We start from the raw sequence: 25989 nt of genomic DNA on the forward strand, positions 1-25989 counted from the left end.
GGAATTAGCCTGCCAAACGTAAGAATATTCCAGATGGACAAGGAAAAAGAAGATTGTATAATAGTGATGATAATATGCAGCAATGCTTGACCAGCATCAACTGGAATATTATTTCCTATTCCAAGAATGTTAAAAACAGGATGAACCCAGCATGCTGGGATCAGAAGAGAGTGGGCAGTGGTGGGTTAGACTCTACCCCACTGGGACACTCAGAGGCACTGTCTCTGCCAAAGATGCCATATCCAAGTATCTTAGGATCTTTCTTTCTTATTTTTGAAGCCCTAGAAATAAGCCTTTCCGTTTTTTCTTATAGATCATGGTTATAAGTAGCAACCTTCATGCAGGTAATTCTTTAGTGCAACAAAAACATAGTTGGTGATGTTAACTAAAGACACAAATTATATGCAAGGAGGTAACTGCACATAGATTATAGAAGTCCATTGCATCTCCCTTTTGTAAAAAGCCTTCTGAGTCAAGTATCTTTCGATTGTATACACTTCGGTCTCCTTCTCAGACCTAACTTATTTACATCAGATATCTCCTACTTGGCTCCTTGAAAGGTTATATTTCCTGTCTAGCAATGATTTATATTCTCTGTACTGCACTTCTCTTTCCTGCTAACCTCAACATTTTGTCTCTCTTTTATCCCCAGAATACGGAAATGCAAAATCCATTTCTTGATCTCTCTTCTGCTTCCTTCTAGATAGTTGTACTTCTTTTAGATCTATTTTACTTTCTAGACCAAGAATATTTGATATTTCCTGGAGAAGTCACAGTGAGTGGTACCTCTTGTTTACCCATTTGAAATGAGCTGGTATGGTCATTTAACAAATACACAAAGCATCAATGCACAAGATGATGAAAAGATTCTCATAGAGAAGGGAGTTCTCCATCCCACGCTGCTGGTTTACATTTTAAACATTGGAGTCTGTGAACTGTACCATTGTCTACCATCTCAGAGGGTCTTTGTGTCCAGGAATGGCATTATGAGTAATGCGTTCTACAGTCTTCCAAAAAAAGACATTAAATAAAGGGGAGGCTGTTTCTATCAGGTAATATTAAAACATTTACTTTCACATGCACTTGCTTTAACCAGCTTGAACAAGTTAGTTATTCCCAGTAGATTATTCTCATTGGTAATTCCATAATAAAAGATTCTAGATATCGTGCTTTTCAGTCCCTGGCATTATAAATTTTATTTTAGAAGCTCAATAATCGAATACTCATTATCTAATTATAATTAAGTAATGTGATTCCCTTAAGAATGCTTATAACTATTTAAATGAATACGGACTTAATTAAAAGAATTAAATTAGGAGATTAAAATTATTCAAAAGGGGTAAACTTTGTTCCTAATAAACTGTAGAATGGAATACTAAGAAAGAAAAAATAGAGGAAGGCAACAGAAAATTGGTAAAAAAAAACAGAAACAAAAGAGACAGATCCCTGATACGCCATGGTGGAGGAATATTGTATTAATTTAATTATTTAATTATGGAAAAATAAATAAGACATGAATAGCCTAGTAAGCCATATGCTCCTTGAAGATTGGAGTTAGGACTCATTAATTTTTGCATTCCCACCAGACCAATGGCGGGAACCTAGTGGACTCTCAATTAATATTTGTTGAATGAATAAGGAAGCAAATTCTCCCTGAAAGTTTTAAGTAACTTCATGAGTCCTTTTTCAAGTCATTTTGTAGATACAGTGTTTAAAGAAATTTATATTTGGAGCTAATTAGAATGTGTGCACTTGAGTGAGAATGTTAGTTTACGTGCTCTGGGCGTTAAGTTTGAAGCTGATGAAACTGTACAGGAGGTAACTCTTCTCAGAGGAAGAGTTGGAAACTGTTTGGTTCCCTTTCTGTCTATAGCAGGGCATCCTTCACTACCTGGGAGAAAAAGCATGAGCCTACAGCACGCTTTATACATGCTAGCCTACTTTATACACATGAGCCTAGCCTACTTTATACACATGTTGAATTTGTGTACCAATCATACTAAATATTAAAAAGAAACTGATTATGAGCCCTTTGATGGACAGCATTGTAAAGGGAAGTGACAATGGTGATTTTGATAATAGTTTACATTATATCATATGAAACTGCCATTTTTATGTGAAACACAGTTGAATACTGGCAATTTCATATGGTATAAACTAATATTTATTGAATGCTTACTTTGTGCTAGGCACAATGCTAAGTAATTTACAGTCAGTTAACTCATTTAACTTTCACCCAGAAAAATTTTTAACAGATGAGGAAGTTGAGACCGACAAGCTGCCCATTGTGGAAGGAAGACCTAGAAATTGAGCACAGTTTGACACCAACCCCCTGTTTCTTTTTTTTTTTTTTTTTTTTGTGCGGTACGTGGGCCTCTCCGTGCTGTGGCTTCTCCCATTGCGGAGCACAGGCTCCAGATGCGCATGCTCAGCGGCCGTGGCTCACGGGCCTAGCCGCTCTGAGGCACATGGGATCTTCCCGGACCAGGACACGAACCCGTGTCCCCTGCATCAGCAGGCGGACTCTCAACCACTGCGCCACCAGGGAAGCCCCCCCCCGTTTCTTAAACAGAATCCCAACCTGCCCAGGAAAAAGATGACTATTGTAAATGATATAATCAAAAATCTTGCCTTCTGATCACTTAATTACAGCAACAAAAATGTGACAGTAAAATATACCGTGTTTAATTCACAATGCAAATTGTCTGCTTCTAGAGAGGTGAAATTTACTTATAATACAGAGATGATTGCCACTTCATTATCAAGGTCAAGTCTTGTGGCTACAAAAATGAGTAAGAGAGGATCTTTATTCAAGGAAATAAGGTCACACTGGCTAAGGAGGAGGATAAAGAATTATAAAACTTACTGTATCATTAGAATTATATTTTTATTGGCCACATGCTCCAGAACAAAAGTGAGAAAAATAAGACAAAAGTGAGAATACATAGTAGCAATGTACTATGGAGACAAAGAGATAAATATTTGAAAGCAGGCAAGTCCCAGAAAATTCCTAATCTATGTCAGCTGTAAGTACATTGTCGATAGGGATAGATGGCTGTGGGAACCCAGATGAATAACAAGAATTCATTTTGGAGACATCAGGGGAGACTTTACAGAAGAAACAACTGGACAAGAATGAGTGGAATTTCAATAGGCAGGAAGAAGAGGAAGGACATCTCAGAAAACGGGACAACGTGTACAAACAGAGGAAAGCGTGAAAGTCAACAGCAACATTGAATAATAAATGGTTCAGATGTCCAGGAAGCAGGGAGTGGATATTACATTATATTCTATATGCCTGGACCCCTGGAGCACATGGAATGTTGGAATGGTAACTTAGAGTCATATTGCGAAATGGCCAGGATTGGGAATTTCATCTTTGTCCTAGAAAGCAATAATGAGCCACGATGCTTTTCCCTCTTGAGCTGTAACTTTTATAGAGTGAAGTGTACAAATATTAAATGTACATCTCAATCATTTCATATGTTGGTGTACTCATAAAATAATTAAACAGATCAAGATTTATTCAATAGAACATGGTTGGCTTCTTAGCCCCCTCCTCAACAATCTCCACAAGGGTAACTCCTATTCTGACTTCTATTCTCCTAGGGTATTTTTGCCTGTTCTTGACCATCATATAAATGGAATTGTTCAGCATGTACTCTTTTATGTTTGATTTTTCCCATCAGTGATTTTTTTTTTAATGTTGACAAGGTTTTTGTGTGGAGCTATGGTTCATTTTATTTCATCACTGTGCCTTATTCCATTATGTGAGTATATCACAATTTATTTCTTTCCTCTGTTGATAGACATCTGGGTCGAATAGCTTCTTATTTTTTTCCCATGGAAGGAATACTAATTTAGTGGGCTTTATTACAGAAGCCCAGGAGTTGTTCTGTATTAATTGATCAAGACACATTATCTTTGTATGGTGGGAACAAGTACACACAAGGGCGAACATAGCATCTATAATTAAGATGTTAAGTACACACCAGTGCTCTCTCCTTTTCTATCTCAATCTCATCTGAAAGCTCTGTAAATGATTTGCCATTTAAGCTGTATTTGAGAAGCCACAGAATGCCAGAAACCATGCTTCACAGACTAGTACAATGCAGAATGTTTTTTTCTCAAGATACTGATATGTGTGCTAGGGAAAATTTCCATTTTCCAGGATTCTGGGTTAAGCAAAGTTAAATAGGTTTTACTCAATGTAGGGAATGTCATGGTCTTTATTTTACTAATTGGTATTTTGCATCTCCAAGAGTGAAATATAGAACATACACAGCATTTCCCACACTTGAGAGACAAAATATCTTTTTTCTTTCCAGAAAACCCATAATCATCTCCCAGAATTAATGTTTCCAAAACTCAACATGGAAAATTGTATACAACTGTATAGACTTAACTGTGCACTATGTCACCTCCTCCCAGTATTCATATGTTAATGCCCTAACCCCCAACGTGGCTGTTGTTGGAGATAAGGTCTTTAAGGAGGTAATGAAGGTTAACTGGGGTCATAATGGTGGAGCCCTAGTCCAATAGGATAAGTGTCCTTGTGAGAAGAGGAAGAGAAACCAGAGCTAGCTCACTGTCTCTGTGTGTAACAAAAGAAATGCCATGTGGGGACATAGTGAGTAGATGGCTGTCTGCAAGCCAAGGAGAGAGGCCTCACCAGACAACCCTTCTGGCACTGTGATCTTACACTTCCAGCCTCCAGGACTGTGAGAAAATAAATAAATGTTTAGGCTACCCAATCTGTGATGCCTTGTTATGGCAGTTAAGCAGACTGATGTAACCTCTAAGTAAGGTTAAAATCAGTCATCAAAATCATGTGCACTCCAGGGCCTCCCTGGTGGCTCAGTGGTTGAGAGTCCGCCTGCCGATGCAGGGGATACGGGTTCGTGCCCCGGTCCAGGAGGATCCCATATGCCGCGGAGCGGCTGGGCCCGTGAGCCATGGCCGCTGAGCCTGCGCATCCGGAGCCCGTGCTCCACAACGGGAGAGGCCACAACAGTGAGAGGCCCGCTTACCGCAAAAAAAAAAAAAAAAAAAAAAAAATCATGTGCACTCCAAGGAAATCAAATGGCTAATCCTCCACAGATTTGTTTGCATCACTTTTCCATTTTCAGATTATTTGCAAACTGGATACTCTGCCTATCAGAAGAATGTGGCAATTTCCCCTCCTGGATCCTCTTAGAGCAGAACAAATCCACACAAACAAGACACTCATATGCTTTATTCTCTCTATAAAACTGCCACTAAGTCGAGTTTTGCACTGTTCAAGACTTGCATAGCCCTACGAGTTCAGGCCACTCACTCTTTTCTTTGACAGTATTTGCTATCACTCAGTTAACAGTGAAGGATTTTTATTGCCTTTCTTCTGTGGGGACGATTTATATGCCTCTTAATTTGTGTAAGTTGGACTACACTGTAAATGATTTACCCTCTAAATTCCAAAGTAAACTTGCCAAAGAGATGACCTTGTTTATTAAAATCTAATTAACTGAAGTTTTAGAATGTCCCTGAGTGCATTACTGAACTTCTGTCTTTCTCCAGACCTAATAAACATCAAAGCCCCAGCTGGCTAGAGTTAACCACGAAACTCCAGACCTCACTGTGAAATTATCTAGTTAGTTCTTCTTTCAGTCCTTTTCTCCGAGAGTGCAGGCCCAAGAATCTTTTCCCAAAATATGTTGGCTATCATATTTCAGAAAGGCCAGGTGTCCTCACTTGATTAGTTTTGATTTGAAGAAAGAGATCAGGTGCTCTTTATTCCCTGGATTAGAAACAAAAGGAAGCTGCACTTGTTATTTGTATTCCCCAGCAATGGTCAGAATGTGCTAATTATATGCCACTTCAAGTCATCCTCTGGACAGGGTTATATGCCATCTATACACTACTTGTTTACATAGGACATTCATGAGTTTTGCTTCCAAAAGCTTGTAAAATAATGTCGGCAAATTGATTACAGACATATGTGATAAAACATAATTGATTCAGCTCCCAGTGTACAAACAAAATCTCCTGATGCTGCAGATTCCTCCAGCTTCTATCCTATTGCTTCTTCCATTTCTCATTTCTCATTCCAACTTCAAAATAACAGTTTAGGGTTGGTCTCTACCCTCTTGTTTCCCATTTGATTATCAGTCATTGAAAATTTTCTTTATTACTATACAGGAAGTCTTTGAGATAGGTCCACCAATGATCTCCATGTTAATATATCCAATGTGCACTCTGATTTTTTAGATACTAGACATCTTTGCAATGTTTAACATAATTGACTACTTTTCTTTCTCCCTGAAGCTCCCTTCAGGCTTATATTACACATAATTGTTTTGGCTTTCTCCCTCCCAAATTTCAGATCATTTATTTTCCATTTCCTTGGGTCATCTGTCTTCCTTCATGCTTGAGACTGAGAGCAATCTTAAGCCTCTTTCCATGGCTGCCTTCTGCCTCGCATTAGTCTCAGTTACCGAGAGATAATTTGAAACTTTATTTTTATTTGGACTATCTCATCCTAAAGAGTAAGTGCTTTTCCTTATTTTAGCTGAGGCCTTTTTCACATGTTTACATCCCACAGCATCTTCAAGATATTGATAACATAAAAACAAATATCGATCCTCTTAAGGGCCCTACAGAGTTCAGAAACGAGTAAAGGAAACCACTTCCACTTTCAAACAAGTCTTTACTGTGCACTAGGGGAGAAAAATGAGCTGCTGAGATGAAGTGGGAATGACAAAATATGTCAAGGATGATGTGATCTTTGTAGAGAAAAGAGTTTGGTAATCATCAATATAAGAATCATTTCTATGGATTTGTGTTACTTGGAGGGGGCTTTAGAAATGGCGATAGAGGGAAAAAGCAGTGCTCCTTAGTTAAAAGAAGAATGCTTGTATCATTGAAAAAAAGTACCTTTTAGGATGGTCAAATCCACAAAATAAAAATTCAAGGTGTATTAAATTTTCTTCTGAGGCCAAGTTCATCAGAACCAGTGTTCTTGTGAGTAATCTATTTAAGAAAAAATTTAGGGGGTGGAGAGTCTGATTATTCTCTTTCATGATTGTGAAAATCTGTGAGGACAGTGAAGTAATACTTTACACAGAGAATAAATCAGATGAAAATCTGATGTTAATGTTTACGTTAAATCCTAATGTTATTAGGATTTTTTTCATGTTCAGGGAAAGGATCATAAATTAGGTGACTTCTGTTGTCTTGGAGTTTTTAGCACTGGCTCCAAGGCTGTGAACTTGACTAAGGGGTCACGTACCCCCATGTTCTAAAGCCAAGTGCAGCTCTGGCTCAGTTACCTACATTGGGTGATGCAAGAGAAGCCTAAAAATTCCTGGAGAAGTTTAAGAGACCAATGGGAAAGATTCATTTGTGGAGTCGTTAGCATATTCTATCTACCTGTAACCATCCCACCATTATGGGAGAGGGACGGGAGAACTTCACGAGAATGAATCAGAGAGCTTGACTCATGACTGCTGGAGCTAGAGAGGACAGGACCAATTCACAGAAGCCTGGAGTCTCCCTGACTAGCTTCAAAGTGAAGGGGCTCCAGCATGTAGTCAACACCCCCCTTTCAGAGTTCAGTGAGACAAGAATGCATCATGTGCCCTGTGGGCCAAATGTAGAACCTGTGGGATGAAGCCAGTCACAAGCTACCTAGAGAGGAAGGGCCATCGAGCCAGGAGCAAGACTGAAGAGGAGCCATGACAAAGCAGAGGGGAGTCAGAAGTGACGAGATTTGTCTGCATTTGTCTGTTGGTTAGAAATAAAGCTTTAGGAACACTGAGAGAACCCAGAACATTCACCTTAATTTTAAAAGATATACACGGCCAGTATAAGCAAAGATTTTCCCATTGACTACTTTTGAGATGCCAGGAGTTGGCCATTAATTGCTGGTGACGAAAATACATGGAAATGTCAAGGAGGCCACACATCAAGTACTCTGTCCTTGCCAATCATATAACATATGAGGCACAGTTTTCAGAAACACAAGGAACCCTTGTTTAGGGAAAATATGGGTGTAAATAGTTCAATTCAGTGAAACAATTTTCCTATATGATAAAAAATAGATTTTCATATCATTTATAGGAAAACAATTGAAATTATTTAAGCAGAATTTGAGAAATGTAAACATGCATTTTCTCTTCTTAAATTCTAGAGTGGTAGAGATTGGTCTGTTTTTTCTAGTTCAGCCACTAATTAGTTGAATACCTTAGGCCAGGCATAGTTTTATTCCAAATCTGTTATCTCACCTGAAAAATAAGGGTGAAAACTAATCTCCCAAACCATATGTTGGATACTTCATTAATATTTTCTGGAGAAACTACATAGAACCACAAAGTCCTATCCTCAAAGGGCTACCAATGACCCCATGCCATTGAAAAACAGACCAAATATTTATGTTTTAAGCCACACATTTAAGTTTGCCAAATTTATTCAAATGCTTACTATTTGTTTTCTGTAATAACAAACTAAACAAACAAGTAGAATCAAAGAACTACAGGGGAGGAAAAAATATATATTTTCCTCTACCCGTCATAGGCTCTTCAGTTGGGGTCCTTTAAATTAGCAAGAGAAAAACAAACAGAATATGTTTGTTAATATGTATCTATGGTAGTACCTATGTACCTATGGAAGTACCCAGTGATGAATAACCCAAAGGGATGGTTAGAACTTGGGCTCATATACCATCTTAAGCCAAAAGACAAGGGGTTTGGGACTTCTGTGTGACGGAGGCAAGTTATGAGAAAGTGACCAGGAGAAGCATGGTAAAGAAGAGTTGTTTAGTAAGATTTCTTATGCAGGTTTCCTTTACAAAAAGAAAACGTGTGCCCTGTTTTTAGAACTTTTCCTGTGTCTACCAACCTCAATGGCCTTTAGCTCAAAATACTCTATATGCCAAAGAGGCATACTTTGAAGTTCCATATTCTGATACCCTTCAGAACCAAAATATATAGCTTATCTACGTAAAGAAACAATGGCCCAGATAAATTCAGTAACTTACCTTTACATAGATGCAGAGTTGAAATAGGACTCCTGTCTTTAAGATCTAATTCTTTCCATTATATTAATTATATATGAAACTTCTAATTGAATATGATTTTCTAAAGAAAAAATAAAACCTCAATTACAGAAAAGAAATAATGAAACTGTTTAAAGAGCATTCAAGGAACTCCAGTGATAAGAAAGGTCTCTTTCTCATTTCTCACCATTGATAGTAAGCACATACTGATTACTATTTTAGGATTGTGCCTAGATGGCTTCTATGTTTATTCATGTATTTATTCAATCATGAAACATATGGAATGAGCCACTTTTAGGGGCTTACTAGTATTCGGTTTATAAAGTTGCATGAGACAATATATCTGGCCTCAGGGAACTTGCATTCCAGAAGGAAAATCAAAGAACAATTTGCGTAGCATCCTGAAATGGTTACAAAGGCTTTCTAAGAGATTCTAAACTGAACAGATAATTGCCATGCATTTACAAAAGGCCTAAGCTATTCCCACTGAAAAGGAGTAATTGAATCTGTAATTACTTCCATTTCATAGGGGACATATTCAGGGATTCTAAAGATCTAATTGTGATGGTTGTTTTATTAATTACTCTAATGGTTTTGTAGAAAACAGTACCTTACATCCATTGAGGAAAGCTCAATAGTCAATGGTGACTGAGGACGCCATTAGAAGTATTTTTAAAGTTCTACTTTATTGTGTATTAGACAGCTCTGTTGTTTATTTCAACTTCTCATGATCCAGCCATGCTTAGATAGCCCCCATGTGCTCTATGAACAAAGGCATTGACTTCTGATCATGATTATCGTAAATGAACATAGAGGAACTGGCCAACCTGCTCCATGGTGATGGTAGGGCTGCCTTTTTAAGAACATGTAATCACCTCCACGTAGTTGTTTCAGTGATGCTAGCAATATTCCTCCCTCTCCCCAGTCCAACCTCCACCATTCATAGAGATAGGATTTCTAAGAGCAGTCTTTTGTCTCATTAAGGCATTGCTTTTCTTAAACATGGATGGAATGGTTTGTCACATTTTTCTCTGAAAGCGACTTTTAATAGGGGCAAGGACAGAGGAAGAATGAGAGTATTAATTTCCTGTTAAAGGAAAGGCCGAGGAGTGCACCCCCAGGCAGAGAAGATATAGGAAGATGGAGTTGAGGACCAAAAAAATAAAAAAATAAATTAAAAAAGCAAATAAAAATTCTCGCTTACTTGAAAACAAATGTTTTAACTAAAACTATCCTTGACTTGAGTCTATATGTTTCCTGCCTTTCTTATGTATATTAGGTAAGAACTAGTAAATAATTAGGTAGTATTTGGTATTGTACCTTGAAGACACATCTCATTCCTTGGTGGAGTCTGTCTCACTTTGCATACTGGATATGTTTCTGAACAGTTATTTGGGAATCAAAATTTGTTAGGTTCAATTGTATATCCTTATTTCCTTGTACCTCCAAAGTTATAGGGAGCAAATGAGATAATCCAAGGGAAAGCAGTGAGTATTTTTAAACTCTGTACAACTGTAAGTTCTTTATGTGTTTTTTATTTAAGAGATGGAAAGAATATGAACAATGCAAAGTCCTTTAATAAAAATAATACTGAATCTGACATCTTTAGTGCAAGTTAACAGTAGAATAGTAACTATCCAGAAAAACTCAGGAAAATTCTTATAGGTTTTTACCTTTTGACGTACTTTTTTTATTGTATGTATTTAAGGTGTACAACTTGATGATTTGATGTATGTATACATTGTGAAATAATCAATCAAGCTCATTAACACATCTATTACCTCACAGTTACTTTTTTCTACTGAAGTATACTTGTCTTAGAATATTATATTTAACATAGTGATTCAATATTTTTATACATTACAAAATGATTACCACAATAAGTCTAGTTGCCATCTGTCACCATACAAAGTTATTAAATATTATTTACCATATTCCCTATGCTGTACATCATATCCCCTGACTCATTTATTGTGTAACTGGAAGTTCGTACCTCTTATTCTCCCTCACCTATTTCACTCATCCCCGCAACCAATCCCCTCTGGCAACCACCAGTTTGTTTTATGTATGTGTGACTCTGTTTCTGTTTTATTATATTTGTTTGAGAGTTTTATTTTATAGATTCCGTATATAAGTGAAATCATACAATATTTGTCTTTTTCTGTCTGACTTATTCCACTTAGCATAATACCCTCCAGGTGCCCATACATGTTTCGCAAATGGCAAGATTTCATTCTTTTTTATGGCTGAGTAATATTCCATTATTTATATATATGTATATATCACATCTTCTTTATCTATTCTTCTGTTGTTGGACACAAGTTGCTTCCATATGTTGGCTATTATAAATAATGCTGCAGTGAATATAGGGGTGCTTATATCTTTTTGAATTAGTGTTTTTGTTTTCTTCAGAAAAATACCCAGAAGTGGAATTGCTGTATCATATGATAGTTCTATTTTTAATTTTTAACATTATTTGCATACTGTTTTCCATAGTGGTGGTACCAATTTACATTCCAACCAGCAGTGTAGGAGGGTTCCTTTAAGGCCTGTGTTTCCTTATTGATTACCTGTCTGGTTGACCTGTCCATTGATGTAAATGGGGTGTTAAAGTCCCCTACTATTGTGTTACTGTCAATTTCTCCCCTTATGTTTATTAATATAAACTTTATGTATTTAGGTGCTCCTATGTTGGGTGAATATATATTTACAATTATTATATCCTCTTCTTGGACTGTTCCCTTTATCATTATGCAATGTCCTTATTGATTACCTCTCCTTCAAATATGAATGTTAGCCTTGCCAGGTAGAGTGTTCTCGGTTGTAGGTTTTTTCCTTTCATCGCTTTAAATATATTGTGCCACTCCTTCTGGACTGCAAAGTTTCTGCTGGAAAGTCAGCTGAGAGTCTTATGGAAATTCCCTTATAGGTAACTAGTTGATTTTCTCTTTTTGCTTTTAAGACTCTCTTTATCTTTAATTTTGCCATTTATTATTAAATTATTATAATGTATTTTGGTGTGGACTTCTTTGGGTTCATCTTCTTTGGGGCTCTCTGTGCTTCCTGGACCTGGATGCCTATTTCCTTTCCCAGGTTAGGAAACTTTTCAGCTATTATTTATCCAAATAAGTTCTCTCCCTTTCTCTCTCTCCTCTCCTTCTGGGATCCCTATAATGCCAATTTTAGTACACTTGATGTGGTCTCAGTGGTCTTTTAAATTATTCTCATTTTTTAAATTTCTTTTTTCTGTTCAGCTTGGGTGATTTTCACTACTCCATCTTCCAGTTTGCTGATCTGTTCCTCTGTATCATCTAAGCTACTGTTGATTCCATCTAATGTATTTTTAATTTTAGTTATTGTATTTTTCACCTCTTTGCTTCTTTATATTTTCTGACTCTTAGTTAAACTTCTCACTGTGTTCATCCATTCTTCTCCCAAGTTCATTTGGCATCTTTGTAATCATTACCTTGAACTCTTTATCAGGTACATGGCTCATCTCCACTTCATTTAGTTCTTCTGGGATTTTGTCTTGTTTGTTTGTTTAGAACATATTCCTCTGTCTCCTCATTTTGCCTAATTCTCTGTGTTTATTTCTGTGTATAAGATAGGTCAGTTACATTTCCCTATCTTGGAGAAGTGTCCTTCTATAGGAGACATCCTGTGGGTCCCAGCAGCAAACTCCCCTTTGGTCACCATAGCTATATGCTCTATGGATGCCCTCTGTGTGAGCTGCATGGGACCTTCCGTTGTGGAGGAGCTGACTATTGTGGGCATGCTGGCATGCAGAGCTGGCCCTCAGCCCAGTTGGCTGCCAGGCCCTGCTTTGTGTGGTGCCTTCTTGCCTGCTGTTGGTTAGGGCTGAGTCCCAGGGCAGTTGGCTATGCAGTCCAGGGGCTCCCAGGGCCAGTGCCAGCCCACTAGTGGGCAAGGCTGAGTCCTGGGTGGCTGCTTGCAGGGCCTTGGGGGACCCCAGACTGGTGTTGGCTTTTTGGTAGAGAGGTCCGTGTCCAGGGCAGCTGGCTGCTGGGTCTGGGAGGACCTGGGGCTGGTGCCAGCCCACTGGTGGGAAGATAAGCCCCAGCACTAATAGGCTAGAGGGAAGACTCCAAAATGGCTCTTGTGAGCACTAATGTCCTCGTGGTAGAACAAGCTCCCCGAAATGGCTGCTGCCAGCCTCTGTATCCCCAGAAGGAGTCCCAATTGCTTCTTACCTTTCTAAAAGGCTCTCCAAAATCAGCAAGTAGGTCTGACCTAGGCTTCTTTCAGAATACTCCCTCTGCTCTGGATTGAGAGGGTATGAGATTTTACATGTATCCTTTAATAGCAGAGTCTCTATTTCCTACGGCCTTCCAGCTCTCTTGTACACAAGCCACACTGACTTTCAGAGCCAGATGTTCTGGGAGCTCATCTTCCCAGTGCAGGACCCCCAGCTTGGGGAGCCCAATGTGGGGCCTGGACTCCTTGCTTCTTGGGGAGAACCTCTGCAATTGTGATTTTCTCCCATTTGTGGGTTGTCTACCCAGGAGTGTGGTCTTGACTATACACTGTTTCTACTCCTTCTACCTGTCTTGTGGTTCCTTCTTTGTATCTTTACTTGTGGAAAATGTTTTCTGCTGGTCTTCAGGTTGTTCTCATAGATAGTTTCTCTGTAAATAGTTGTAATTTTGGTGTGCCTGAGGGAGGAGGTGAGTTCAGGATCTTCCTATCTGTCATCTCGGCTACACCCATCTGGCCTACTTTTTCTGAGTACTTGCTATGGAAAAAGTACAGTCTGCTTTTTCCAAAGTAGCATAATGTCTGGGGATGGCCATTAGGAGACAGAAAGGATCCAGAACAAAGATACAAAAATTTATAGGTAATTTGAACATATTGTTTGAACCAAAATTACACAAAATATCCCAAAAAGTTTAGAAATGGTCCTTGAGATGAAGATTTGATGCTATAAAGTATTGCCATTTCCAGGAGATTACAGCGGCAAATGGTGACAATTGAATAGAATTTTACTTTTAGGCATGTCCTGGTAAACCATAGATATTTGGTTTTTGCTGAACGAGATACAGTTTCTATTATAAAGGTAGTTTGAGAATTTGCCATTGATCCTTATTCTCATCCCCAGACCCTGGCAGCTACTAATCTACTTTCTATCTTTATATATTTGCCTTTTCTGGACATTTCATATAAATGGAGTTATGGCATATGTGGTCTTCTGTGTCTGACTTCTTTCACTTAGCATCATGATTTTGAGGTTTATTCATTTTGTGTTGTATGTATCCACATTTTATTTCTTTTGCTGATGAACAATGTTCTATTGTGTGGATATACTATATTTTGATTATCCTTTTACTAGTTGATGGACATTTGGGTTGTTTCCACTTTGGGGCTGTTGTGAATAAAGCTTCTGTAATCATCTACCTAAAAGTCTTTGTGTGGACATAAGCTTTCTCTTGGGTAGAGATCCAGGAATGGAATTTTGGGTCATATGGTAAATCTATGTTTAACTTTTGAGAAACTACCAGACTACTTTCAAAAGTGATTGCACCACTTTGCAATCCCATGAGCGATGTATGATGATTCCAGTTTCTCCAAATCCTCGTCAACACTTATTATCTGTCTTTTCTATTATTCTGATAGGAGTAAGGTGGCGTCTCAGTAGATTTTTAATTGCATGTCTCTAATAACTAATAATATTAAGCATCTTCTCATGTGTTTATTCCCCATTTCTATGTCTCTTTGACATCTTCTGTAGCTAAATCTTTGACTTCCTGTATTCTTCCAGAAATTTCTACCTTGGTGATTCTGTGATGGAAATACTTGAATGTTCACTGACTGTAATTCTATTCGTTTGTTTGTTTTAAGTAAACAAGTGCTTCTAAAACTTCACAAAGCAGAAGAAATTCTTCTCTGCTAGAATTACAGATCATACTCATAGTGTGGTAACTTTTATAACATCTGGTAGAAAAGCAAGCTTATAATTGCAGACACTTGGACTGTTTATTTTCCTCTAAGGATTTGTTTTTTTTACTGAGCTAAGGGCAAGACCAGTGCGCCTAGAGGCTTGTTTGCTTTCTCAGCAGGATAAGAAAAGAAGGCAAGGGAAGAGCAGCAGAGTAAGACAGAGTTCCTCAGAAGGATAGTACTGGCGCAGAATAACTGTAATGCAGGTGAGAGAAGCAAACTCTGTAGAATCAAGTTTCCTTTAATAACAACACTGATAGAAAGATTATGCAAGAGTCTGAGTTCAGGGCCTGTTTGAAAGGGATGATAGAATGTTTCTAATGTACCAGCTTAGCAATAGATGTAATTAGATTAGGCTAACATGATAAATAGTTACTGAATATCTCCCTAAATTAGATTGACCTCGATCATTAAAGATCATAACTTTCAATGAAGGCTTGTTTTGCTTGCTATATAATTTTCACACAGGTGCTAAGATAGAAGTCTTAGAGGTGTTTGGAAGGGTGCCTCTTCAGGTCTCAGGTCATTTTCTGTTCATCCACACATCATTTTTTGAAAGTGGGTTATGCTGTAGGATCACACAAGAAACTTCATGCTAGCCAAACCACTTGATTGCCACCCATGAATTTGTTTCCACAACCGATTTGTTTCCAGCGGAGTTGACTGTTGGGTGAGTTTCACAAACAGTTGTTTGCGACTTTAAAATCCCTGGCCCTATTTATATCCCTGATCAAAAGTGATCGAGAAGGTAACTTTGTATTTTTTTTCTCAGCTGATAATTATTTTCTCCTATTTTCTTGGTTTGGTTAAGGAATATCTGAGGGTTATCACTACAGTAGTCCCTCATCCAAGTTTTTGCTGTATGTGGTTTCAGTTAACCTTGGTCAACCGTGATCTGAAAATATTAAATGGAAAATTTCAGAAATAAACACTTCATTTGTTTAAAATTGCAGTGCTTTTGTTCATTTTACTTAATAATGACCCCAAAGCACAAGAGCAGTGATGCTGGCAATTCAGATATGCCAAAGAGAAGCCATTAAGTGCTGCTTTTAAGTGAAAAGGTGGTGACTTAATAAGGAAAGAAAACCATATGCTGACGTTGCTAAGATTCATGGTGAGAACGAATGTTCTGTCCATGAAACTGTGAAGAAGGAAAAAAATTCGTGGTAGTTTTGCTGTCATACCTCAAACTGCAAAAGTTACAACACGGTGCTTACTTAGGATGCAAAAGACATTAAATTTGTACAATAAGATATTATGTGTGTGTGAAAGAGGCCACATTCACATCTTTATAACAGTATATTGTTATAATTGTTGTATTTTGTCATTAGTTGTTGTTAATCTCTTACTGTGCCTAATTTATAAATTAAACTTTATCACAGATATATACTGTACATATAGGAAAAAGCATAGTATATATACGGTTCAGTATTATTTGTGATTTCAGGTATCCACTGGGGGTCTTGGAACGTATCCTCCGAGGCTAAGGGAGACTTCTGTATTAGCTGAACTGTAACCTTTTGTAAACTTCAATATACCATTAAAAACAGTGGTTAGCCTGGGGATGGGGTAGTTCTAGACCACTTTTACTTGGTGTGCTGATGGCCTAGGGGATGCCTGTGAGTATAACATTACAGATATCTTTGAACTTACTAATCACAAATAATTTTCTCAATGTTTCAGGATAGCTAAGTGTATCTAAAAGTGTACCTAAAAGTGTATCTAAAAGTGTATCTAAAAAGGTACATTTTCACCTCATCTGTAAATGAAAATTAAAAGAAAAAGGCTTTTAATTGACATAGTTGGTTTTTGGTTTTCTTCTGTTTTGTTTCTCCCCTCTTTTTTGTGGAAAATCCTAGATTGGGATCCAGATAATCTAGATTTGGATCCAGACTCTATAGTTATGAGCTGGTGACCCTGGTCAAGATAAATTCTCTGATTCTCATCAGTAAAATGGGGATAATGATGCCTCTATGGAAGAATTGATTTCAGATTAGATGTTGTATACAAGAAATAGTCTAATATACATAGGTATTCAGTGATAGATGCTGTATTGTTATTATTGTTTTCTATGAATTAGAGCAGTCATATTTTTTGATACCCTATTTAAAAATTTTTTGAGCACATATTTACAAATAAGTATAAAAGTAAGATACAGGTTCTAGTGAATTAACATTTTATATTCAATATAAAAAAAATTAAGTTTTTAAAAATGATATAAAGTTGTCATTAATAATATCTTCTCTAAAATATTAATAGAAATTAATAACTTTTCCTTTAATTGTTTTAGTAACTGTGATGTGATTAAATACATATTATTTTAAATAATCTTGGATTACCAATTTGAAGATCTGCCTCTCTGTGTTTTTCATTTTTTTTTTTTTTTTTTGCGGTACGCGGGCCTGTCACCGCCGCGGCGTCTCCCGTTGCGGAGCACAGGCTCCGGACGCTCAGGCCCGGCAGCCATGACTCACGGGCCCAGCCGCTCCGCGGCATGTGGGATCCTCCCGGACCGGGGCACGAACCCGTGTCCCCTGCATCGGCAGACGGACTCTCAACCACTGCGCCACCAGGGAAGCCCCTGTGTTTTTCATTTTGATACTTGACTTTATTGGCTATCATAGTTGAAAAATATTACCTAAAGGTACATATAACAAACTAGATAAAGGTATATTGCTAAGTGCACCTACTGAATCATGACGTTAATTTTTCAGTTTCATTGACCAGTAATGCAAAGGTTTTGATAAAATGTAGTAAATTTCTATCATCTCTGAATCAGTTTTATTTGCAAAGTAACTGAATAATGACCCATTTCAGTATTATAAAATAAGTCCAAAACCCACTGGAACTCTACATTTACAAGATTATTACAAATATTTTAAAATTATGTTTCCAAGTTGTGGAAGTGTGTAGATGTGTAAATTCTTATGAGGTTATGCACATATAAATTTTGGCAATAAGATTACATAGTGATTGGAATATTTCCAAACATTTGTTTCCAAAATACTCTTATATTAACACAAGATTTGTTATAAAGTAGTCACTTTCTCATTCATTGTAAATGAACCAACAATACCAAGTATCAGGTAAGGATGGTGAGCATCCTGACACATGACTGCAGGCCAGATAGTGCAACGTCCATCAGAAAGTTAATTATTAATAAGGTTTAAGTTACTTCTCACTGCTAGAGTAAATAAATGTTGGCTTAAATGCTTTTTTCCCCACCTCAGAGATATTCTCATGCCCCTTCCCTAACCCTACACTCGACTGTGGGGATAAGTTGCATATTAGGCCACCATGATTGTCAGTGGGATATTTGCTCAATAAATTCCCAAAGGAAAAAGGGACACTGATGATTTGGAGCAAGAGTTGGCAAGCATTTTCTGTAAAGGGCCAGATAATAAATATTTTAGGCTTTGAGGGCCATATGGTCTCTATTATAATTACTCAGCTCTGCCAGTGTAGCCTGGAAGCACCATAGACAATATTGTAAAAAAAAGTTAAATTAAAAAGTGACTTTATTTCAGTAAAACTTTATTTATAGACACTGACGTTGAATTTTATGTAATTTTCACATGGCATTATTCTGCTTTTGATTTCTTTTCAACCATTTAAAGTTAAAAAAAAATAGGACTTCCCTGGTGGTCCAGTGGCTAAGGCTCCACGCTCCCAATGCAGGGGGCCCCAGGTTCCATCCCTGGTCAGGGAACTAGATCCCACATGCCGCAACTAAGAGTACACATGCTGCAACTACAGATACCACATGCTGCAACTAGGACCTGGCACAACCAAATAAATCAATATTAAAAAAAAAAAAAATAGCTTATGGGCCATCACAGAAAAAGCAACAAGATGAATGGTTATCAGGACTTAGCTCACAAATCCCTGATCTAGAGTCAGTTAATGCTAAGTGATAATGAACTTGTAGAGAATCTCGGCCTGAAGTTCCACAGGAATGCACATTATTCTACTAAGTTGTCAAATCACAGTATGTTATTAAGGGTGTTTTCATTTATTGTCCCTTTAAGAAACATTAAATATCAAATTTAATAGCAAAGACTTTCTTCCCTCTCTAACATGATTTTAGCTGATAGAAGTTCTAATATAAGGAGTTGGGTTTACAAATGATTTGAGGCTGTGTCACCAGTAGCTGCAATGTCAGTAAGGATCACAGTGCTTTTCTGCATGAGCTTAGTTCTCATTTGATTAAAAAAAAATTTTTTTTGGACTTCCCTGGTGGTCCAGTTGTTAAGACTCCGCACTTCCACTGCAGCGGATGAGGGTTCGATCCCTGGTCGGGGAACTAAGAATCCCGCATGCCATGTGGCAGTAGCCCCCCCCAAAAAAATTTTTTTTAACTTTATCTTGGAAACTCGTTGAAATAACTAAGGCAGTGGAAAATACACTTGTTTGCGGTCTACTGGCTAAATTCTGTGACTCCTTCCTGGGTTTCTGTGGGTCCTGACACATGAAGGAGCATATGTTCAGTGACTTTCTAGAAGGTCAGAGGAGCACGTAACTGCTCCTAACAGCACAGCCTTTTAGAGACAGGCTTCCAGGTTGGTTCTCCTCAGTTCCCTGCAAGAGATGCAAATGACAGATCTTTAACCTGATTATTGAACTCTCTCCCTCAATCTTCTTTTTTTTTTTTTTTTTTTTTTTTTGCGGTACGCGGGCCTCTCACTGCTGTGGCCTCTCCCGTTGCGAAGCACAGGCTCCGGACGCACAGGCTCAGCGGCCATGGCTCACGGGCCCAGCCGCTCCGCGGCATGTGGGATCTTCCCGGACCGGGGCACAAACCCGTGTCCCCTGCATCGGCAGGCGGACTCTCAACCACTGCGCCACCAGGGAAGCCCTTTAATTAATTTTTATTGGAGTATATCTGCTTTACAATATTGTGTTAGTTTCTACAGTACAGCAAAATGAGACAGCCATACATATACAAATATCCCCTCCCTTTTGGACTTCCTTCCCATTCAGGTCACCACAGTGCGTTAAGCAGAGTTCCCTGTGCTCTACAGTATGTTCTCATTAGTTATCCATTTTATACACAGTATCCGTGGTGTGTATGCGTCAATCCCAATCTCCCAATTCCTCCAGCACATCCCCCCCAACTTTTCTCTCATTCTTCTATCATCCAAAATCAGTTTTCTCTCCTGTGATCAGCTGTATGTACAATTGCCAAATTCGCATTTACATTCAGGCTGAACAGTGCACAAAATCATGCAAAAAGATAAATTTGTGGAATGACCTTACACTGATTTGTGCCTCCCAGCCATCTAGCCCCAAATGAGGGGATCTCTTGGCCACAGCAGTACAAAGAGAGGATGAGGGTGAAATCTGTGCTGCATGGTAACTCACCTTGGTTCCATCCCTAAGAACATCTCCTATATTTCTATGCTTCATCCTAGAATCAATACTTTACAACTAGCCTTGCCCTCTTCCTCTACTTAGGGTGGGTATGGGGTTGAGTTAGGAGACCTGAAACAAGATAGATATAGAATAAACAGGAGAACAAATCTAAGAGAAAAGCCAAATTGGGCTTGTATCTCAACTCCACTCCTCATTATTGATGGAAATAAACACTTAGTGAGCACCTGCTCTGTGCTGGAAACGTTGCATAAACTCTTTCAGTTGTTAAAATAAACAAGAAGAGATGAAGGACCTAAAAGTATCTCTTACTTAGCTGATGCACAGCATGGAAGAAAGCCTCTGAAGCAACTGCTTCAAAGCAATTAAGGAGACAAGGGAGTTTTTTAATAGGGTTTTGTTTCTAATTTTATGCAAGAGATCAGGTTGGCTTTGTTGAACTTTCGATTCCCTGAGAACAGCAAACTCTGCATGCATGCTCAGCATTTGATGTGTGTACTTTAAGCAACATGGTAGTCTACACTCAACCTGAAATAGCATGCTGTGTATTGGTTGTGACTCTCTGGAAATCAGGGTGTCGGTTTTGTTTTCCAGAAGGCAAAGTGGTCACAGTTGCTTCTGAGCCATGAGCTGTGAAACCACCCAATGGAAGAGAGGGAACAACTCTAACTGTGGTTCTACCTAGTGCACCTCTGAGCATTTATTGGAATGTGGTCAATTGTTAGACAACTTAAACAATGATCAAAAAAGACATGTTTCTAACTTAGCCTCCTCATGCTTTTCTGTCTTTCCCTGTGATTCAGGAGGAAGGATGCTGGCTTCTTATCCTACAAAGATCACCTGCCAGTAAGCCAGGTGGTGGTTGGAGATACTGACCGGCAAGGCTCAGAAGCCAAACTGAGTGTGGGTCCCCTGCGCTGCCAAGGAGACAGTAAGTGTGCCCGTAGCTGGGGCTGGCACCTTCTTACCAATTTTATTAATTTATTTGTTTTTGCTGTGTTGGGTCTTCGTTTCTGTGCAAGGGCTTTCTCTAGTTGTGGCAAGCGGGGGCCACTCTTCATCGCGGTGCGTGGGCCTCTCACTGTCGTGGCTTCTCTTGTTGCGGAGCACAGGCTCCAGACACGCAGGCTCAGTAGTTGTGGCTCACGGGCCTAGTTGCTCTGCGGCATGTGGGATCCTCCCAGACCAGGGCTCAAACCCGTGTCCCCTTCATTAGCAGGCAGATTCTCAACCACTGCGCCACCAGGGAAGCCCTCCTTACCAATTTTAAATAGTGTTTCCCAGCAAACGTGAGGTTGGCAGAAAACAGATTGCTGTTTGGTATAAACAGAGCCAAATGGAGGGCTAGGCAGACCTTAACACACAGAGGAGGGCAGCAAGCTGTTAAGTCTCCAGTACAGGAGGCTAGATATGGGCATAAAATGTGGCTATCCATCTTTCTTGTATATTCCTATGTAACAAATGTGACTACCTAAGTTTATGGTGATATAAGTAGCCATGCTAATGGCATAAAAGCAGCTCTCAACAGCTGTGATTCCAGTGGGTGCTGCTGTTAATGCCATTAGCATGACTATTTATATCACCGTAAACTGAGCTTACGGTGATATAAATAGTAGCATTAGGGCTTAATGTGTCATTGTAAACTTGGATTACGGTCCTATAAAGTTTGACATGAGAGCTATCAAATTTCACCATCATCAGAGCTTGATGGTCCCTTGTAAGCCAAAGAGTGTTTCTGTAACTACATCTTGCTTTTAAGATTCGGCACCACAGAGAGGCATTTGGGGCTGTTGGCAGTCAGGGAGTTAGCCTGATGATCCCACCCAATTAAGGTACCATTAGGATTTTATGTTGTTTGATACCCTTCAGTGTGCTTTATGCGTAGTCGGAGGGAACTGGTGACAGGCTGCTATGGGGATTCTGCAGTGAGCATCCTGGGTGTCGTTTCCCCTCTTCTCGTCTGCACATGTGATTTGGGCAGCTCTTCCAGGATTGATTGTGTGCTAGGCATCAGGAGACTGGATTCTGTTCCCTGAGTAGCTGACTCGTCAGAAGACCTCAGGCAAACACCTCCTTTTTCTCCGCTCTGGTGCTCAGAATACCACCTGCGTCCCAACTCCTCCTGGGGGGACCATAAAGATTTTAGTGCCTAGATCTGGATTCCTCCTAGCAAAGCATTCTGTCAGATGGAATGCTATTACCACTTCCATAAATCAAGGGAGAATGAGACCTACTCAATGTAATAAATTATTGCATCCACTCAGAGAGGTGTCCTAAGGAATGTAATGATGCATGCTCAGCTGTTTACTACTTAGTGCATCGAGGCTGTCAGCAATTAAACCACGCAGTGTTCCTGATACAAAAGAGAGATGGAGTTTGTACTGATTTTTCCCTTCTTACACAGAGAAAATGAAAATGCTACCCTTAAAATGACACTGGTCAAAAGAGCTTTGTCATGCATTTATTAAACAATAATACTTCATTTGTCTAGCTTAGTAGAACTGTGCAATAAGAAATTTTGTTTCGACTGCTTAAGAAAAGATATTGACATAAAATAATAATATATATGCCTTTTTAAACACATATTTTGAGAGGTGGACTATAGTGTCACTCTCAAAATAGGCAGATTCTCATGGGTTATCTAATGAAAATCAGTTTCATTATGTCATAATTACTCATTAATATGTAAAGGTAAAGTATTTCTCACTTATCAATTCTAATTCTAAAGTTAGCCTTAAATTAGAGAAAGGGTTCCCATTAAGTAGTGGATTAAGTCAATATAGTTACACAGTCCCACTTCTGCACGTTTTTTTACCACTCTTAAAGAGGCCAGTTACTTTAAATAGTATCTGTGGGAGTGTGTTAACAGTTTATAGCTAATATTAGCATGTTTTCTCTTAATAAATCAGTCCTCAGGAAGAATTTACTATGTGTCTGCTATTTGTCTAGCACTTTACTAGGTACTCTGGTGAGTTAAAAAAAAAGAATTTCAAACCATGTTTTGAGAAATGCACATTAGAAAGTATTGGAAAACATAAAATGTTTTATAATTTAATAGACTTGTGATCTAAAATTATTGCAACTGGTGCTCAAGAAAGGAGTGATAGATAGTATATTTCAGGCAGACTTTATATTTAAATAGAGAAAATAAGAGAAGTATGGTGGTCAATGTTCATTTGCATTTCTTTCCCAAGGCTGTTGCTCTTAGAGACATTCTTAGGACCAACGGATAGACAAAGAGCTATCCTGTTCATTGACACTGCGTGGCCTCAGGATTCATGTAGCGCTGCAGCTTCATCAAGACTTAATCTGTATTTTACCTGATACTTCATGAAAATAAAAGCACAGTCAATTTTTAATTGCAATTATGTGGAATACTTTTGTGTCCAAGAGAAAGGGAGAGAGAGAGAGAGAGAGAGATCTCCGTTTTTTGTAGGCAACCGGCAATATTATATACCTCATACCTGAATTGCCAGGTAGCAGTTTGCAGTTTTGATGCTCACCTTCCTTTTAAGAATGTTCTAACGTGGACACAGTAATGATAAAGTGTCTACATCATAGCATTTTCCAGATTTTACACACATATGGTGTCCTTGGATACAGCCCTCTGCGAGGTAGGTAAGGTAAATATTAGCCTTTCTGCTTTACAAATGAACAAAATATTTCTTTTAAAATGTCATCTACGCAACAAATTTCTGTGCCCCCTTTTGCTGCTTCTGGGAGCCTCCCAGAGGAAAGACAGAGCGGAGAACATAAACAGCTTTCTCTGCACGAGGTCAGGCTTGTTTCCCCGACTCCATTCTCATGCCTGGGTCAACGGCAGAACTTAAATTGTTTTAAAAGTATTTCATCTGGGTCTCTCCCCACCCACGTCCAGTTAGCAACGCAGCATGAATGTTGGGGGGATTAGATTCCAATTTGTATAAGTTAAAAAGTGGTATCATGCATATATCCTGTCGTTTGCAGAGATTAACTTTGTGTCATTTACTGAAGTCTGTGCAAAAGTACAGTTTAAAAAAACCAAATCCACTGTTGAGAAATGTCTTTCTCTATTTGAGGAGCTGAATGATGACGGCCCTCGCAAGCTGTCTCTTGAATTAGGTCTGGTTCTACCTCCCAGTCTTAGAGAATGAAACAATTTTTGTGGGCTCTGACCAACCGTTCCGGCAGTTTCAGTTGATTTCATCATGCCTGCTGAGTTTCATTTTTACTTTGATTCATCTGAACTCAGACCCATATAATCAAACTGCTAAGAAAATCAGTGAGTTCCAGACTTGCTGCATTTCCCGTATAGCACTGTAAAATGCTTATGCCCTTATACTTTTGGTTTTTTTTTTTTCAAACACGTTCAAATGGAAGCCTCAGATCTAAATGAAACAGCAAGTGTGACTGAGGATGGATGGTTAGCTGAGATAAAAAGTGAGGTAAAATTACAAATTACCCCCTTAAACCATGCGTACTGCCTAGGAAGAAACAAGAGAGCTATTTAGAGGACCAAAACGGCTGACAGAGTAGAAATTGTTTTCAAATTTAAAAATATAATTGTTCTTGGACGGAGTTGCTAAACTTCTATGGAATTAGTTCAAAAACAAACTATTTTGGGTTTTGGAGGTAGGAATCTTTTTTGTACTATATATAGTGACTATAATTAATTGTAGAAAGTATTTGCTAGATAATTGTTTTATTCTCGACCATATAAGGTAAAGATTTCCCATATCTCCTCTAGGGATACAGAGACTTTAAACAATTAATTAGGAGCAAGTTTGCTACGAGGGCAGTGTTTTTAATACACATGGGTAGAAACAATCAGGAAAACATGTTACTCAAGGACCGCTGAGTCTGTGCCTGAAATCCACCCTGGCTGTCAGCACGGCAGGACTGGAGTCATGGTGGGCATTTAAGATGTAAATTCAAGTTCTTAGAGCTACAGAGGTGACTCTGAGAGGCCAAGAAGAAAAGGCAAGGCAGACCACATCCAATTCAGGAGCACTCAGAGGACAGAGACAAAGCTGAGAGTGAAAGAAATAAAGACGATGATGGAGTTTTATCCAAATGACATTGGCCTTTTTTTCTTTGGGAATGCAATCATATGTGCCCGAGATATATAAAGGTCACCCTGTCTTTACTGTAAGACTTTTATAAACCAGGGCTATCACCAGCCATTCCCTTACCAAGGAAGGCAAGGCAATGACTATATCTACATGTTGCTTCTCCCAGGATAAGACAATTTCATTGGGGGCTCAAATGAGTATCATTCCCCATAGGGTGGACCCAGGGGCACACACAGGCCACACCATCTCCCTGTGTGAGACGCACTCAGTGCCGCCTAAGAGGACTAGACAAGGAGAGAGGGGCAGCTGCTCATCTGGGCTCAGGAAGTGGTTTTGACTGTGCAGAGGAAGCCGCTCCCCGGGCTCCAGAGAAGAGTAGACAGTTTGCTTATCCCCCTTTTCTTTGCTGCTTCAGGCTTGGAAGAGCCAAGAAAGGGAAGGGGCCCGGCATGCAGGCTGTAAGCCACGCACTTTATATTCATCTTCTCTCTTGATTCTCCCAACATCCTGTATGCGGTGATATCTTTGTATTTTGTACCAATGAGAAAACAGAATCAGACTTACTAGATGGTTTGCCAATGA

At 38.8% G+C, this 25989-nt stretch overlaps 1 protein-coding gene across 1 annotated transcript in view; it reads left to right on the forward strand.

Annotated features, from left to right (window-relative positions):
- Window positions 1-25989, forward strand: part of CNTNAP2 (contactin associated protein 2) — a gene marked incomplete at both ends in the record, with an annotated part of 2063650 nt that overhangs the window by 1655921 nt on the left and 381740 nt on the right. The window contains one exon of the mRNA XM_079711872.1: window positions 21160-21287. Within this exon, the coding sequence (XP_079567998.1) occupies window positions 21160-21287 (128 nt within the window). The remainder of the gene's footprint in view (window positions 1-21159; window positions 21288-25989) is intronic.

This window comes from Hyperoodon ampullatus (genome assembly GCF_949752795.1).
Source record: "Hyperoodon ampullatus genome assembly, chromosome: 9".
Lineage (NCBI taxonomy): Eukaryota > Metazoa > Chordata > Mammalia > Artiodactyla > Ziphiidae > Hyperoodon > Hyperoodon ampullatus.